General features: G+C 38.7%; 1 protein-coding gene across 2 annotated transcripts in view; it reads right to left on the reverse strand.

Annotated features, from left to right (window-relative positions):
* Positions 1-2,668: 2,668 nt before the first annotated feature.
* The window catches only part of LOC306846699 (serine/threonine-protein phosphatase 2A regulatory subunit B'' subunit alpha-like), a 41,931-nt gene continuing 26,660 nt past the window's right edge, over positions 2,669-17,939 (reverse strand). Inside the window, exons 1-13 of one of the 2 annotated variants that reach the window (XM_079380266.1) lie at positions 11,624-12,218; positions 9,655-9,921; positions 9,044-9,147; positions 8,848-8,950; positions 7,725-7,799; positions 5,821-5,907; positions 5,576-5,732; positions 5,284-5,332; positions 5,108-5,197; positions 4,371-4,546; positions 3,896-4,014; positions 3,682-3,788; positions 2,669-3,561 (exon numbers count right to left, since the gene is read on the reverse strand). In XM_079380266.1, the coding sequence (XP_079236392.1) occupies positions 3,465-3,561; positions 3,682-3,788; positions 3,896-4,014; positions 4,371-4,546; positions 5,108-5,197; positions 5,284-5,332; positions 5,576-5,732; positions 5,821-5,907; positions 7,725-7,799; positions 8,848-8,950; positions 9,044-9,147; positions 9,655-9,921; positions 11,624-11,755 (1,563 nt within the window). In that variant the 5' untranslated portion in view covers positions 11,756-12,218 and the 3' untranslated portion in view covers positions 2,669-3,464. Of the gene's footprint in view, positions 3,562-3,681; positions 3,789-3,895; positions 4,015-4,370; positions 4,547-5,107; positions 5,198-5,283; positions 5,333-5,575; positions 5,733-5,820; positions 5,908-7,724; positions 7,800-8,847; positions 8,951-9,043; positions 9,148-9,654; positions 9,922-11,623; positions 12,219-17,939 lie in introns of those variants that run through there. The other variant, XM_079380265.1, reaches the window with a different exon arrangement.

A 17,939-nucleotide genomic window follows, 5' to 3' on the forward strand; every position in this document is an offset into this window, starting at 1 on the left:
AGACCCTGACGATTTTACGCCGAGTCAACATGTCAGAAGTGCCGGTACGCACAAAAAAGTGCAAGTAGGCCTACTTTAAACGGTGTGTTCCGGCCCACTTCAAGCACTGTCCATAGTGATGTGAAAGACTCATTGCCAGTTATCGCTAACGCTTGATTACAGTTGTTGCTGCAAAGGGTGGCACAACCAGTTATTAGATTTAGGGGGCAATTACTTTTTCACGTAGGGCCAGTCAGGTTTGGATAAATGAAATCATTATTTCAAAACTGAAATAATGTATAATATCTTTGTATAATATTAAAATTTGTTTGATGACATTTTTACATTTTGTGTGCAAAGAAAACAAAAATAACTTTATTCAACAATTTCTTCTCTTTCTTTTTGCTGGTTCAGTGTTACACATGCAGCAAAAAAAAAAAAAAAAAAACTGTCAACATTTGATCTCTTAAGGGCCTATTTATACCCTTTAAGAATATCTTCTCAATCTACCTCACAGATGTGTTCGGTTTTACCAAATAAATGAATTGCTTTAAGCCTGAATGATCATTTGAAATCATATTGATGAAAGACTCTATTTTTTGAAGCAGAGGTTAAGCACACTTAAAAAAGTGCCTCAATCTTTCATTTACAAAGTTAAAGACATAGTGAGGTGCAAATATGGATCATGACTCCATGCAGAGTCCAGGTGTTCTTCTGTGACAGTGTGAAGTGCTGCTGGTGTAGAGGCTGAATGGTCAGGGGATTTCCTGGAGATGGAGATCTGGAGTAAATAAAGCAGAAATCATCTTCGAACGGATATGCGCTTCTCTTAATCACAGACAGCTTCTGGCTGATACAGGATAGGGTGTTCCCTTCTGTTGAAGTTTCCCAGTGTCAGAGGTGTCCGTCTGGAACAGGAAGAGCTGTTGCTGGGGGGTAAATTTTCAGCAAACAACAACTATATCCTGCATTAAAGTAGTTGACGAAGAGAGCTATCAAAGTGCAGTCTTAAGAGCCATATTTAATTAATAAATAGTTAAAGTTTTTAATCTAATTATAATATTCTTATATCTAATAATTTAATATAACATGAAATACATATTTTATCAATCATTTAATAAAAAATATTTCAGTGGAGATGTAATGAGGAGCTATGCAATTTGGATATGTATCAAGTACAGTAAGCGTCAGAGCAACTTTCTGGTGTGCCATCTCTGTGATGGGCCTCTTGTGCATCATATGATTTTTTTGCACATGCACCTACTACCCCTATTCATATTTTTGTTCCTTATCATTTACCAATGAACAGCCTGTAGAGATGCATTAATTGACATTTTTATTTGTTTTCATAATTTTCCAAAAGAAAAAAGGGAAAATTCATGCGAACACCAGAGCCATCTCATCAGAGCACTTAAGAGATCACGCCACTTAAGTCCCATCTTTCACCATCTGCAAGCAAGACATATCAAGTCCAAAAGAAAAAAAAGAACACATGGAAAGATATAAAACAAAAAATAAAAAGGAGAGGAAAAAAAAAAAAAAAAAAAAAAAAAAAAAAAAAAAAAAAAAAAAAAAAAATCGCACACTAACAAGTTTTGTTGTTTACAGCTTCTGTAGCTGCCAATAGCTGTCCAGAAGATCAGATTTGCATAGCGTCAATGTGCTAATGATAAAAACGAACCAGGATTGTAGCGTTAGTCAAGTTTAGTTTCAGCTTTGTGTTTTTATCTCAATATCTAATAGTCCTGATAAAAATGTATCACACTACAGCAGTTGTATTGCTCTGTTCTTTTTTTCTAGGAAGTGCTACTTGCATGTCATTAACCGCAGAAACATGTCCAGTTGGTTGTCACCTGTCAATGAATTCATATTGAATTCCTTCATAAAGCCCCTGCCCACTCAGCTTAATGCACATTATATAACACTGGCAGTTAGAGATTTATCATAATTTAAACATCCCCTACCACTCAGTGGCAGAGTCAATCACATGGGAAAAATAAAATACAAAGACATTTACAGTGGCTATATAAAATAAATGTCCTAGGTCAAAAAAGAGCTAGACTACAGTACAAGAAAAAGCTACTGGTAAACCATGAAAATGGCTGGCCAAACAAAAACAAACAAAACCACTTCACATATATAAATATTTTACACTAATTACATAAACTAAAGAGTGGGACGGAGTGGAGGGAGGTTTGGCCTTCAAGCACACAGAGAGACATTTCTAAAACACTTGAGAGACAGTCACTCGTTAAAGCTGAATTGTGTCATTTGGAGAGTTAAACACATTCTCCAATTCCCAGTTTAATGGTAGAGAACTATAAGCAAGCGTACGTTTGCTTTCCCTGCAAACACTGTTGCTCTGTAGTGTTTGGGGCGGGATTAGCTGACTGACCAATGGCAGAGCAGTTTGAGATGGTTATTTTTGCAACTCCAATTCATTGTACATTGCATGAGTCAATAGCAGAAGAGAGTACATGAGCACTGAATTTTGATTGAGTGGTCAACCAGGGGTCAGAAGGATTGTGGTCTTTTCTGTATAATCTTAAACAGGAGTTAACAATGCCCAAGCCAAATAAATAGTGCTTTACAGCTCTCTTTACATGATTAGAGGTGAATTAAATACACAAAATGATACAGGACAAATGTCTCTGTACACCAAAGATGAAAAGCATGATGAATATATATATATATATATATATTTCATGTTTACATTTCTTGAAAAATATATGACCATTTCAATACATTATATAGCTGAGAAAGGACATTTCTAAAAAGCACTTTCAAGTCTAAGATTGTCCTGGTCAGTTCATCTGGAAATATGTTAATGAAGGTTTGCTGTCTTAAATTCAAACACTGTAAAAGCCACAACTTTGTCTTTTCTTTAAGCAACAACATGCAATACCATCAGTGACCACTGGGAGCAACACGTTTGCACCGTTGCCACGTCCCTAAAACTTAATGTGCAACACAGCATAGCATTGGACATGTGTGATCTCATGATTAAATGTCTGAGAGATCTAGGTTCGGTGAATTACGTGCCACACAAGTATAAAGTCTCTCTAGTTTTCCCTCCCCGTCCTTTAAAAATATATGGCAGCATTACATATAGTTTCACTCACATTGAAGCACATTCTAAAGTCTTTCTAAAGTTACTAAAAAGTCCTTTTTTTCACATCAAAGTCTTTGTGAAGGGTGGATGGAACCAGCCGGCAGTTTAGTTTGAGGGGAGTGGATGTGACTATCGGTAAGAGAGTGAAAAACAATGAGTTTACATTTACATGTTAAGACATATTGCACATAAAGCCTTTTTGTGGGTGTCTGAAGCCTTTGGGTTTTAGAATTAGTTCTATTGCACACATGCACACACACACAAATGTCCTTAATGAAATGTAGAAAAATGTTTTCCCTTTTTGACGCTTGAGGGAAAATATGGCATGGTGGTTATCCGTTCAAGGTCATGGTGTGTAGACAAAAACGCCGACTTATGCCGATAAATCAGATATGACCAGCTTATCCATTTTATTTCCAATGTCTGAGGAGACCGTGAGCTCATCAGACTCGTAATCATCGTCAAAAGATCTGCAAAAGCAAGCATGCAACAGTTACGCTTTATACTTCATATATAGATGGTATCTCATCTCTATGCAATGTAATGAACTCCGTAGCGAATTCATTCCATTACAGAGTGCATTGACTCACCCCTCTCGTAGCTGTTCACTGGCGGTCTCCTCTGCCACAAGAATCTCATACTCTTCGGCAGCATACTTGTCCCAGTCGGAGGGCTCTGGACCGTCACTATCTAAATCCTGATACACACGCATGTACAGTTACAGAACGCACTAACTAATGTACTAACAGATATAATATTCAGCACAGGGGATTTGAACACAGATGTAAGCCATCAAACTCTGACCTTCTGCACTGCAAATGGATCTCTCTGCTCATGGTCCAGGTACTTCTCCAGATTGAAGAATGTGTCATAGAATATATGTGCCATCCTGCAGCGCTTCAGATCTCGAAGAGTAATTTTTCCTGCCAAGAGATGTCATTTGTTTACATTACACATACATTTAATCACTGGACAGACACTTTTAATCAAAGCAAATTCATGGAAATTCCAGGTAATTTATCAGTCTTATCTTACATAGACATTTTCACACTTGGCAGAAACTTTTATTTAAAGCTATTTTAGCAAATTCATGGTAGAGATTTTTATTTTCATTTATGGGCTTTTAACTAAAACTCTACAGGAAATTGAGGGAGGAGAAGGGAATCGGATCAGACCAGAACATTGTTATTTTTATTTTAGAGGTAACTTCATGTTCTTCCTGTTTTGACTGAAGTTCATATGGGTGATATGATCGAGAGTATCAGAATGGGTTCTTTACCTGGGCATTCTGGTTTAACTAAGTCCAGCGTCTGGCACAGGAGATCCTGGAAAGGCAGTGGTTCAATGCCCATCCCCTCCATGCGTTCACACTGCTCCTCATAGAAAAACTCCAGTTCAAACATGGACAGAACACCATCTCCATCCATATCCATACAGCGGAACCAGTACTCTATACTGAAAAGAGAGAGTGATAATGTTATATATAGCAAATAAGTGAAGATGTATAACTAAAACCATGATTAAAACAGTCCAGAGAGTAGCACAAACCTTCCTTATAAAGGTCCAACTTGGTTTTGATTTTTTTGTCATGAAATGCAAATATATAAGTAGATTTAAAATAAGGCATAAGTGTAATAACTTTTGTGCCAACTTTGGATAAAATGATCCCTATCTGTGTTCCAGAAGAGAGACACTGCATAGTTCTTTTAATATATAAATTAATTAAATCAATAAATCATAACACTTTTTAAAAACAAATGTTCTCAACTGTGTTATTTTCAGTTTTCCTTTTAATTTTAGTTTGAATAATTTTGTTGTGTCATAGTTTTTTTTTCTTAATTTTTCTAACTTTATTAGGTTTTAGTAATTTTAGAACTTATTTCAGTTAGTTGCCAAGGTAATATTTCACATTTTCATTTTTATGTTTAAATTTAATCTAATATTTATATTTTCAGATTAATTTCAATTAGCAGTAACTGTAGTGTCTAAACATATTTGATTCATCCGTTTCATTACCTTGTGGGATTCTTTTTGTCCTCCTCTGAAATGAGGAACCAAACAAACTCAGCATAGCTCATTCTTCCTTCTCTCTGCACTGAGTTTCCCCTAGAAGAAAGAAACTTGTATCATAAATCACATGTATACCATCCAAAATCTCAGATACCACCTTAGTTCTCCTCAGCAGCTCCTACCTTGTGACAGATCCTGAGAACAGCCTCTCAATGATTCTGCTTGATGAGGCTTTCCAAAGAAGAACACAAAGCAGATACACATTAAAAGCCATTTCTCAGTACTACAAGTCTGATGGGAAACAGAATGAGACTCATCTAAAGTACTGCAGCAACGTGAGTTCATGTAAGGCATCGTTTACCCAGAAATGAATAAATGTTGACGGAACTTTTCGGGTGAACTATACTTTAAAAAGCGATAAAAGCTAACAAATGGGGCTCATTCTGAGCAAAAACAGGTTCACTTTGTACTTACCATGGTCGTTGTACCTGGCCAGATCCTTGGGGTCGATGAAGAGGTCATGGTCAGTGTCCAGCTCCCAGAACTTACAGTAAATGACATAGAAGTGCTCATAAGAGAAATAATCTGTGATTTGATTGATGTCATCCTCTTCTTCCAGCAAGGCGAGAGTCTGGTGAAACAGACAGAGTGGCTTTTGATGAAATAGTTCCTTCAAGTTTTGGAAACCAATTTGAATGGCAGCATTTAACGGTGTTCACCTGGAGGAAGTTGCTTCTCCTGAGCTCTGTCATGTTGATTTTGCCTGTCCAAGAGCGATTAACTGTGTAAAATATTCTTTGAATCACCTGGAAGGTAGAGAGAGGACATCATGGAGTTGAGGATGTTAAAACGTTTTTTTTTTTACAAAGAAAGTGCTAGACCTAGACTAAAGTGCTTGTTTAATCTCCAAAACACTGACATGCAAAGTAATTTAATTCTGTTTGAAAACTCTATCTTTGAACAATAGATAAAAAGAATTGAATACTTTGGACATGACCCAAAAAAGCCTTTGAGACAAGTTCTCTTCACATTCTAAATCATACTAACCATGGCATTCAAATACATAAAGCCTAACTGATTAAACAAGTTCCAAAAGCAATAATCGCTCTACATAATGGCATGTCAAACCCTAACAGCCAACGAGATGTGATAATTTGGATTTTAATGAAGCCACATTTGAGAATAAGAGACGAATGAGCGAATGTGCAAATCAGGGGTGTCACAGTGTACCAGTATTGAGGATATCTGTGATAAAAATGAATAAATACTGAAATTATGTTAATTCTACATATTCAATAACCCAGAGCCAGTATAGTAGGTGGCAGTTATGCACCTAAATGCTTGTCGCCGCACACCATAAAATGGAAAAAATAAGACAATGACACAATTTGTTGCTTCTGCTGCCACACAAAAATGAAAAAAAAAAAACTGTACTCCTACTGTAGCCGAGAAAGAGGAGCTCTTTTTAACACTTAAGCAAGTTTTGCATATTAGATGTACAGGTACACTTCACCCGAAAATTACAATTTTGTCATAATTTACTCATGTTGTTTCAAACCTGTAAGACTTGACTTTATTTTGTTGAACACACAAAAAAAACAGATGCTATTCAGAAAGTGAATTATAGGATTGAAGCAGCCAAAAGACAAAAAAAACACCATAAATGCCACCCACATGACATGTGTACTATATACCAAGTTCTCTGAAGCCATATGAAAGCTTTGTGGGAGAAAAATAACTAAATTTAAGACAGTACTTATTGAATGTTTTCCCTCCATCACAGCTCTGAAATCCCAAATCTCAAGCCATACAGGTTTGAAATGACATGAGGGTGAGTAAATGATGAAAATGTTCCATTTGTGTATTAAACTGTTCCTTTAAGGGTTCATCATTCCATCCATAAGTTCCATCTGCCTGTAGGTACAGTCGTCTAGTAATAGGTTGTACTGAGGCTATATTATACTGAGTTATATCTAGACCTGTGGTGACAAAGCCCCCATGCTTCAGACTCCAACAGAAAGATTGACATCAGTGTGGATTAACATGCATTTCCTGGTAGATCAGTCCTTCTAGGAGAGATTGGTACCGGGGTGTGTCAACCAGTGCACCAGATCAAGGAAGTGTCTAAATATGGGGTTGTGCAAGACCAGGGTCAATGGCCTGTTGGTGGCATCCATGTTTCCGTGATGTCAGGCCACTTTGACGCCATTAACCTTCCCACCCCCTCTGCAGCACGTGTTGCAGCTGTCCCACAGACAGACAGACAGACGCACTGGGCTCCATGTCTCACTGTTCTGACACTCCAGCAGCTCAGCTCAGATAGCTGGATCTGATTTACCGTAAACACTTTAGTAAGCTAACAAGCTTCCAACTCAAAACCAAAAAATTGAAGCAATGCTACAAATAGAGATTCCAGGTGCCAGGCTGATAATTAACTCAGGACAAAGCAAAGTCATGTTCCTGTTGACAGTAGCTGACACTAAAATAGTTGTGGAATGATGTTTAAAAACAATTAAAGAATTTTGTAGCGTGTTCCATTGACAACAAAACCACTATTCTGGTAATATTATCTCCATGAAATAGCTCCTGTCTGTGTCACTGAGCACTTAATAAAGTTACTTACTGTTGTGATGTACCGGGAATGGAATTCAGGAGCATCTTTTAAAAACGTCAGCCCTGGATGAGTGTCCACAATGTCCTAATCAAAAAAACAAGAGTGAGTGACTCCTGACCTACAGTTTAAATCTACAAAGCTACTTCTGATTGGCTACGTAAAGAATTTATTTAATTTAACATTGTTAAAGACTATGTATATATAGACTCCAACATCCATGGGATCCAACACAGGACAATCAGTTAGAAAATATATAATGCAATAAACAGTCAGGTCCATAAATATTGGGACATCGACACAATTCTAACATTTTTGGCTCTATACACCACCACAATGGATTTCAAATTAAACGAACAAGATGTGAGAGGCACATATGCAAACTGTTGTAATTCCTACACCGTTCATCTGATTTGGATGTAAATACCCTCACATTAAAGCTGACAGTCTGCAGTTAAAGCACATCTTGTTCGTTTCATTTGAAATCCATTGTGGTGGTGTATAGAGCCAAAAATGTTAGAATTGTGTCGATGTCCCAATATTTATGGACCTGACTGTATATATTAGTGCTGTCAAACAATTATTCGCATCCAAAATAAAAGTTTTTGTTTACATAATGTGTGTGTGTAGTGTGTATCTTTATTATGTATATATAAATACACACACATGCATGTGTATATTCAATAATAATATGTTATATTTGTATATTAAATATTTTTTTATATTATAAATTATATAAATATATACATGTAAATACATAATAAATATACATGGTACACACACACATATTGCATACACTAAAAATTCTTTACTTTTTTTTTTTTTTTTTTTTTTTACAGAGTGCACAGGAATTACGTGGAACATCTGACTAAATCTGATTCCACTTAAGTATTATCAAGTGCCAGTTAAAATGCTTTTTCCCCATCCATGACTTTCTTTAAGACATTTGTAATTTGCACATTGCTAATTGTTGTGTGTGTTGTTTAAAGGTGAAATGTGCAAGAAGTTGCAAGAAGACTTCACTTATTCATTATCATGAATTTATATCTACTTTTAGTAATCAGTGATGCAGAAATATAGGTAGTACTAAAAGTTTTACTTTTCAGAGTTCAATGCACTGTTACAATGCTCTAACCTGTAACAGAGGGATGAAATCTTCTTGTTCCAGGTAATTGCAGCCTGGTTTGGCCAGCAAGTAAACAAACTTGGATGCATCATCATAGCAGCTGTGTAATAACCTGTGAAGAATAAGGGCAAAGTCTCAATTAGATGCCATACAAAGCTATAAAGCGTTTTATTTAATGGAAAGTGATAAGTGTGCTCACACTTACTTTCTCCATGTTGCAATGAATGAGTGAACAGAAACAAAACCTGTCCTCTCTCCACCAGCGCAAATAAACATTGGTGCTTTCCAATAGAGGGGACACCCGCAAGCCTGTGAAAAGAATGCATGAATATGCTGTTTTTGTATTTTAAAATGGCACGGACATAAGAAGCCCTATCCACTATCATGTTTAGTCACAAAAATAAATCTAAGCAGTGTATAACACATTTTTATTACTTTACAATTTTACTTAAATTCTGTAAAAACAGCTTTACTTAAAAAGCAACAAAATAAATCATTCTAAATGATAAGATGCTTTGTAAGAGTCCAAATATCTGATTCTTAAAGTGTAACATCAGGATTGGTTATTCTGTTGATATTTCTTCATTTTATGATAATGTTTATATAATATTCCAACAGTGAGAAGATAAAATAGAATGTTGTTATGAGATGGCATCCATCATGGTGCTGTGGCAATACAATTTGGTAAGCACATCTGCGGATGAGGACTTTGTAAAGCAAGTGTCAGTTTATATATTCAGAACTGTCAATCCAAGACTGCTAAGAACGGTTCAGAGATTATGAATCTCATTTCAAGAAAAACAAGTTCATATGCACCTTTGCTATCTTCCCCATTTCATAAATGTCAGCTTTCTCCTCCTCAAACTCTGTGAAGGCCGCCTCGATTTTGGCAATGGCCTCGTCATAGTTGGCTGCACAGTTTGGAAGGCCTTTGGGGAAGTAGAAGCGTGGAATGTTTATGGAGGAGGGTGGGGGAGTGGCCACTACTTTGGCTGGCGGAGGGCTGGGCGGCCGTGGGGTTGGCGAGGGGGGTGCAGGTGCTAGAGCTGGAGGAGGTGTTCCAGGTTTCTTCTCAGGCTGGATCTATTGAGACATAGAAAGACACAATTAGGGAAAGGACCTCTATGGGTTTGACAACTTTATAGGCCAAGCTGTATATTGATTGTCCTCAGCTGATATGAGTGACATTCTGAAACAGATCTCAAAAGACAAGCTAACATCAAAGTTAGCTGAAGATGTGCTTGAAGCAAACATTGCATACAAGAAATGGTGATAAAAGAGATGTACGTACAAATGATGAATGACCACCCAGATGTCACATGACGTGTTCTTATCATGCAAACCAAGCTAACCACATCCTAGCATTTTAAGTTGTTCCTATTTACATGACAAGATGTAGAAGTAAGAACCAGTAAGAAAATTTCAGGAATGACTTCAACCAATATTGAGAATATTGAGAAAATAACAAAGCAGCACATATTTTTTTTATATATTTAGTGCACATCATCTCATAAGTGTTTACTTAAGCGTCATCTCCAAGGTCTTCAGATTATTTGAAGCATATGTAGCAATATGCAGTATCAAATGAAAGTAAATTTATCTTTAAAGATTTCCATGACGCTAAAGGAAAGGAAAGGGAAAGGGAAGTGGTGTGTGGCCAAGTATGGTGACCCATACTCGGAATTTGTGCTCTGCATCCAAGTGCACACACACAGTAGTGAACATACACCCAGAGCAGTGGGCAGCCAATGCTGTGGCGCCCGGGTAGCAGTTGGGGGTTCGGTGCCTTGCTCAAGGATCTCACCTGAGTCGTGGTATTGAGGGTGGAGAGAGTGTTGGTTATTCACTCCCCCCACCTACAATCCCTGCCGGACCTGAGACTGATAAAGATGGCTGCTTAATCTTTAGCTATCTTTTGGAGAACTTTGTGTGAAATTTTCTCCTGGTACTCGCTGTGCGAGGACGCTGGCTTTCATTCTGATAACATATTCACAGTGATGAAGTGAGGCGGATTATCAGTAAAACCATAGCCGGCCTCACCAACTTTCCTGCCGATGTGATGACAAGAACTCCTCAACAAAAATAAGACAGATATTTTCCATCCAACCTCACTGCCCTCACCAAAACAAGCCAAATACTTCATTTCAGGGGATTTGTTTCCACCTACATTTATTTCTCGATGATCTAATGGTGAAGTGGAATGATTTGTGCTCAGCTCTTTGTGGACTGGATAAATGATTGGGACATTTACAATCTAATTCACAGGCCCGACACTGACAGCTGATGGCCATTTACTTCATTCTTTTCAGACGGGACCTTGCAGCACCAAGGTTAAACTTCTATTAACAAGCTGTGGAAATGTCTAACACATTCTATTCATAGTCTTAACATACTGTTCTTATTCTGGTCTCTGGGCAAAACCCTAGAGTGACAGTGCACACCTAAGGCAGCTTATTTCTGAACAGCACAGTCTTATTGTCAATCAAGCAGGAAGAGAGTTGTTGAAGTGAGACTGAATTTTGGAGAACTCCACTGCAAGCGGGGCAGGCTTGCATGGACGTTTTGAAGAGAGCAGCTGCGGCTCAAGCCCGTCCCGTCCACTTCCTCCCCCCTCTTCGAAGCTCCTGTACGCAACACTTGGACACTGTATTCCTGCCCTGCCTCACCCCCTTCCACTGTACTATTAATAAACACGTTGGTATCTGCCTGTGAATAGTTTGTCTTGTCTGGCATGTGAGAGTTAGACACGGCATTCTTTGCTGAACTACAGAGGTTGGCTACTGACCTGGGCTTGCTGGAAAGACTTGAGCCTTTTCTTGAACCGTGATGGAAGAACAAAGTCACAGCCTCGGGCCAAGAAGGCCAGTTCGCCCCGCAAGTCGGGATCCTCCCTTAACGAGGCCTCCTTGATCATCATATTGGCAATGTCAAAGGATTCAAAAAGTAAGAACTGAGAAAAAGCCCCTTAAACAAGAAAATGGACAAGCTATTCCTACAGTACGTCCTAAGGGACTTCCCTTCAAGGAGGATCAGCTTCCGTTTAAGAGCCTCGCAGACAACTCCGTTCTGGCCACTGTCCCTCGTACACGCTTTCTCCCAGTGGTCTGCTCACTTCAAATTCTCAACTCCAGGCTTTGTTCAGGGATGCAAGGTGGATGTGTCTTGGTGAACAGAGCAACTCCTAGAATCGTGCCTGCTATTGTGACGGCTGGAATCCAGGAGCATTGTACCAAAGAGGCCAGGCCGCCAGCCTCCTGATTGCTTTTCGAAATTACAAAACACAATCTCAACTCAAGTCCATAGCCAACGGGTTCCCAGCCCTGCGAAACATGAGCCACTCTGGGGTCTGCCTCCCAGTCCAGTCCCCTCTCTCTCTCTGTGCCCGTCCTGTCCTGATGAGCAGGGGGCTGAACACACCAATACGGAGGGGAGGGGGATCAGCTGTGTCAAATGTCTGTATGGGTGAGCAAGTTGTATTATGGGAATGGAAGCCCCCTCCCATCCCCAAACAGAAAGGCTAAAGTTAGCCAGTGCACTAGCCAGTGCACAGATTAAGTGCAAATTGCTCGATCAAGACTTTGTTTACGTGCAGAAGGCGGCAGAGAGAGACGGAAGATAGCTTAGAGGGCCACGCCCCTGCAATATTTGGCTCCCGAGGGTTCATGGGGTGCACTTGGGGAGTGGAGTAATAGGACGAGTCAGAAATGTTCCAGGGCACTGCACCCACAGCATAACAACATTAATGTCTGGAGTGCACAGAGCTTCCTCTCTGCTCTAGAAAGTTTACAACTAACCGACAAATGAACTTCATACTCGAGTCAGGCGATGCCCGACTGGTGCTCTACTACAAGAATAATAGCCCTGATGAGTCATGTCACTGCATCAACAACTCAACAAGTAAAAGTGCACACTAGATCATCTTGATCTACTGACCTCAGTAAACTGATCAGAGATAAATAGAGAAATGGCATATTGCTCTACACTGACAAAATTACTCTAAATCAGTTATCAATTTGTTCACAGCAATATTCGAGGCTCCGTGATTTTTCCAGTTGTTCGTGATTTACTGGATATTTGCAACTAGACTTTTCAGACCTAGAAATCACACTTTTAAAATCAGACTACCTCATATATCCTTAAAAGACAGTGGGAACTCTGGTTGTTGAAAAAACAAAACAAAACAAAAAACAGTTGTTGAGTTCGAAATGAATAAAAATATTGAATATCTTGATTTTTAGTTGTTGTTTTTTTTTGCCAAGCGAAAAGACCGAATAAATTGTACCAAACAATGACGTGACGCGATCAAATAGCAACCAGCGTATTGTGAGAGGTGCGCACTCTTTATTATGCAGCAAACATGTCGGCAGTGTGGAAGCATTTAAAACTGTCCAAAAAAAATGCAAAAATCATTACAAGCACAGACAGCAAGAGACTGTTTAGTACTGCATCGCATGTCTTCCATGAGAAGAGGAAGGGGTGGTTATTGCTGGTTACCGTATGATGATTGAAACTGCAAATTGGCCTTAAACGGTTATTAAATAAACTGCAGACTGTTATGTTTTCTAATGCACAACATCTCTATTAATAGATTAATAACATTCACACAGTGTTGAAACTGGGATCTTTTATATTTTCTAATGTTTTAAAAGAAGTCTCTTCTGCTCATCAAGGCTGCATTTATTTGTACAGTAAAAATGCATGCCTGATTCAAGAAAGGGGTCTCAAAAATGGGCAAAAAATATTGTTTTACTAATTTATTAATTTTAAGTTAAATTGTGCTTTGTTGGTATAGTGTCTGCTAAAATGTTAAAACATGTTCAGTGTTAAATATTTTGAAATTGAATTTTTATAAGCAAGACAAAACAGTAAAATCACATTTTAGCCATTTAATTTATGCAATTGTGAAAAAAATTGCCAAAATATATGGGGGGGAAAAAACACGAAAAACTGTGTATTCAGCCTTCGGCCCAGTGTTTCATTTTGTTCGGTTTCGGCTTCAGCCAAGAATTTTCATTTCGGTGCATCCCTACTTTAAAGTCAACTTTAGGCCCCCTTGGAAGTTTGCTGAGGCCCTCTAGTGGGCCCTGGCCCTCTTGTTGAAAGAAAATGCCGTAGATACAGTGGGGCAAATAAGTATTTGATACACTGCCGATTTTTCAAGTTTTCCCACTTACAAAGAATGGAGAGATCTGTAATTTTCATTTTAGGTACACCCCAACTGTGAAAGACAGAATATTAAAAAAAATCCAGAAAATCACATTGTATGATTTTTGAATAATTAATTTCCATCTCATTGCATGAAATAAGTATTTGATACAACAGAAAAATAGAACTTAATATTTGGTACAGAAACCTGTGTTTACAATTACAGAGGTCAGACGTTTCCTGTAGTTCTTGACCAGGTTTGCACACTTCAGCAGGGATTTTGGCCCACTCCTCCAGATCTTTCAGGTTTTGGGGCTGTCGCTGGGCAACACGGAGTTTCAGCTCCCTGCATAGATTTTCTATTGGGTTCAGGTCTGGAGACTGGCTAGGCCACTCCAGAACCTTGAAATACTTCTTACAGAGCCACTCCTTAGTTGCCCTGGCTGTGTGTTTGGGATCATTGTCATGCTGGAAGAGCCAGCCACGACCCATCTTCAATGCTCTTACTGAGGGAAGAACGTCCATCCATCCTCCCCTCAATACGGTGCAGTCGTCCTGTCCCCTTTGCAGAAAAGCACCCCCAAAGCATGATGTTTCCACCCCCATGCTTCACGGTTGGGATGGTGTTCTTGGGATTGTACTCATCCTCCTTCCTCCAAACACGGCAAGTGGAGTTTATACCAAAAAGTTCTATTTTGGTCTCATCTGACCACATGACCTTCTCCCATGCCTCCTCTAGATCATCCAAATGGTATTTGGCAAAATTCAGATGGGCCTGGACATGTGCTGGCTTGAGCAGGGGAACCTTGCGCGCACTGCAGGATTTTAATCCATGACGGTGTAGTGTGTTACTAATGGTAACCGTTGAGACTGTGGTCCCAGCTCTCGTCAGGTCATTGACCAGGACCTCCCGTGTAGTTCTAGGCTGATCCCTCACGTTTCTCAGGATCATTGATACTCCATGAGGCGAGATCTTGCATGGAGCCCCAGTCCGAGGGAGATTGACAGTCATCTTGAATTTCTTCCATTTTCTAATAATTGCGCCAACGGTTGTTGCCTTCTCACCAAGCTGTTTGCCTATTGTCCTGTAGCCCATCCCAGCCTTGTGCAGGTCTACAGTTTTGTCCCTAGTGTCCTTAGACAGCTCTTTGGTCTTGCCCATAGTGGAGAGGTTGGAGTCTGATTGATTGAGTGTGTGAACAGGTGTCTTTTATACCGGTAACAAGTTCAAAGAGTTGCAATTAATACAGGTAATGAGTGGAGGATAGGAGGGCTTCATAAAGACAAACTAACACATCTGTGAGAGCCAGAATTCTTGCTGGTTGGTAGGTGATCAAATACTTATTTCATGCAATAAAATGGAAGTTAATTATTTAAAAATCATACAATGTGATTTTCTTTTTTTTATTATTATATTCTGTCTTTCACAGTTGAGGTGTACCTACGATGAAAATTACAGATCTCTCCATTCTCTGTAAGTGAGAAAACTTGTAAGTGAGAAAACTTGAAAAATCGGCAGTGTATCAAATACTTATTTGCCCCACTGTACATTGATTTCTACATTATATAGAATTGACCATTTGACCTAATCCTGGACTGTTCACTTTTTTTAATCTTATCTTTTTTTTAATCTTGATATACAAAGCAACAGGTCTATAAGATCAGTCCTGTTCAGCAGTAGATTTAACAAAAACAGGACTACATCATGGCTTAGAAGCAGAGGTGATACTGGAAGTCCGTCCTAGATGTTGAACCTTTGTTACGAGCGCATCCTTTTGATCCAAGAAAAATAATTTCATATTTCAATAAATAAATAAATGTACATCTGTTTCAAGGACAAAAACCATGAGAAAAAAACTTCACACTCCTCATTTCTCATACTGCCCTTCTCTGGGATCAACCCCATGTTTGTGTACACAGTTCTTAACTGCTGTTTTATCACTCATTACACCTGTGCGAACTACAAAACAGAGAACTAAAAAGGTATAGTGACACCTAGTGTCTGTGATTATAAATTGTCCAATGGCTATCTTTCCAGAAATTCACACATCGTGGTGTGTGGGTTATATTGACAGACAGCTGCGTTAATCAGTGCCATGTTTACATTTTATCTGCACAAATAAACCAATGAACTTTTCAAGAAGAAGAAAAAAAGCTGTGGTAATGGAGCTGATCTTTTTGCGTAACTAAGCTCTAACGCCCAGCAGATCTTCTCCCCTTTCCTTTAAGCCTTATAAATAACACCCGCTGTACAGGAGGCCTCCTGACATTTCAGCTGTACATAGCAATCCCAGCATTCCCTGTTCTGTCTCCGGCAGCTGTTAGGAGAATATGAAACGCATCAAGATTCCTCTGTAGGCAGGGCAGAGGACATAAAGAGGCCTGCCTGCTGCTAACACCATTAGCCTCATCTAGTGCATAGGCAGGCCTTTGGAGGAGGAGAAGTGATGCACGCACAGTTCCAAGTGCATGTAATGAAATACTTATTCTTGTGTAGGCCAATTCTTAGGCCGAAAAACAAACCTGCTGTAAATAGAACATTAATGAATTTATCTTCCATGAAACAAGTAACCTCAGAACCAGATTATAGTTAGCATGCTTCTGACTCATACTGTATTCTAGCACACTAGGGATCTAGTATGGAAAATGACACCGGCCGAATTCGAACCGGTGTCCCCAAGGGAGAACTACTCCCAGGGTTTGCAAAATTTCAAAATCCATGGTACCCCTTCGGGCAGGTACTGTTCAGATTTTGGTAGCCCGAAAATTTATTTAACTAGCCCAAATTAAAAAAAGACAATTTTTTTCAGATAAGTCTAAATGTCAATCAAAAACATTTTCAATGCACAAATATCAACAAATACTAATGAAAGAATTTTATTTCACTATTTACAAGGTCTCTGCTGAATTTTTAAAAATCAATTTAAGGCAATTTATGAACCTTTTTGAGAGCTGCACAAGTAAAATGAACACTGTATGAATGGTGTTGGACAATGTCTATGGTAACATTTTAAGCCATAAATTGGCATGACGTTTTCACACACAAAAAAATCTTATAGAATGACATTTCAGCTTTTAAACCATTTTTATGAAAAGGGACAAGTCAAACATATTATTATATTAATTTAAAACATAAATATTACTGTCTTAATTGTTTAGATTTTTAGAAGGCACATTAACTTCTTTCAACATTTACAACTATGTTTGCTGCATAAAAACACGGGTCGATATTTGCATCGATCTGAACATAAGATAACTTTCTGCCACGAGGTGGCACTTTAGGAGCAAATGAAATTTTGAAATGTGCAGCGCTCATATTTATTCAATGGCATCATTGCCTTTTGAAGTTTAATCCAGCTGTATCACGATTCTTGTCTTTCCATCACCAACTGTAAGACCTCTTGAAATAGGAATTAAGACTTTTCTTATACCATTTAACGTATTTAAACCTTTTTATGGCCTTAAATTTTATACAACTAAATTGAGAGTTTTAAGGACCTGCAGAAGCCCTGTATTTTAAGGTAGCCCGTCGGGCAGGGCATTGGTACATTTTGGTAGCCCGACTGGAAAACGCAATAGCCCCGGGACGTCGGGCTAGCGATTTTGCGAGCCCTGTATTCCCATTATGGCTCATGCACACATGCACGCTACAGCTGCACCAAGGCCAGGACTGTAGCTAGGAATTCTAGTCCTCCATCTTTTTTAAGTGAAGTTCAGACAGGGACAAGTCTTGGTGGAAGGTTCACATGTGCCAACACGTTGCATGAAGATGCTTTTGTGCAGACAACACAACTTTAGATCACGTTCAAGCCATTTTCAAATCTCACCATTATTACAAAACTGAATATTCTCTGAATCAAAGCCTTATTATCTCTTAATTTTGTCTTGTGATTAGCTTCTGTTTTATTACTCTCTTTTATCTGTTCTTATATATTTTATCAAATTTATTTTAGCTG

This window comes from Barbus barbus (genome assembly GCF_936440315.1).
Source record: "Barbus barbus genome assembly, chromosome: 26".
Classification (NCBI taxonomy): Eukaryota; Metazoa; Chordata; class Actinopteri; order Cypriniformes; family Cyprinidae; genus Barbus; species Barbus barbus.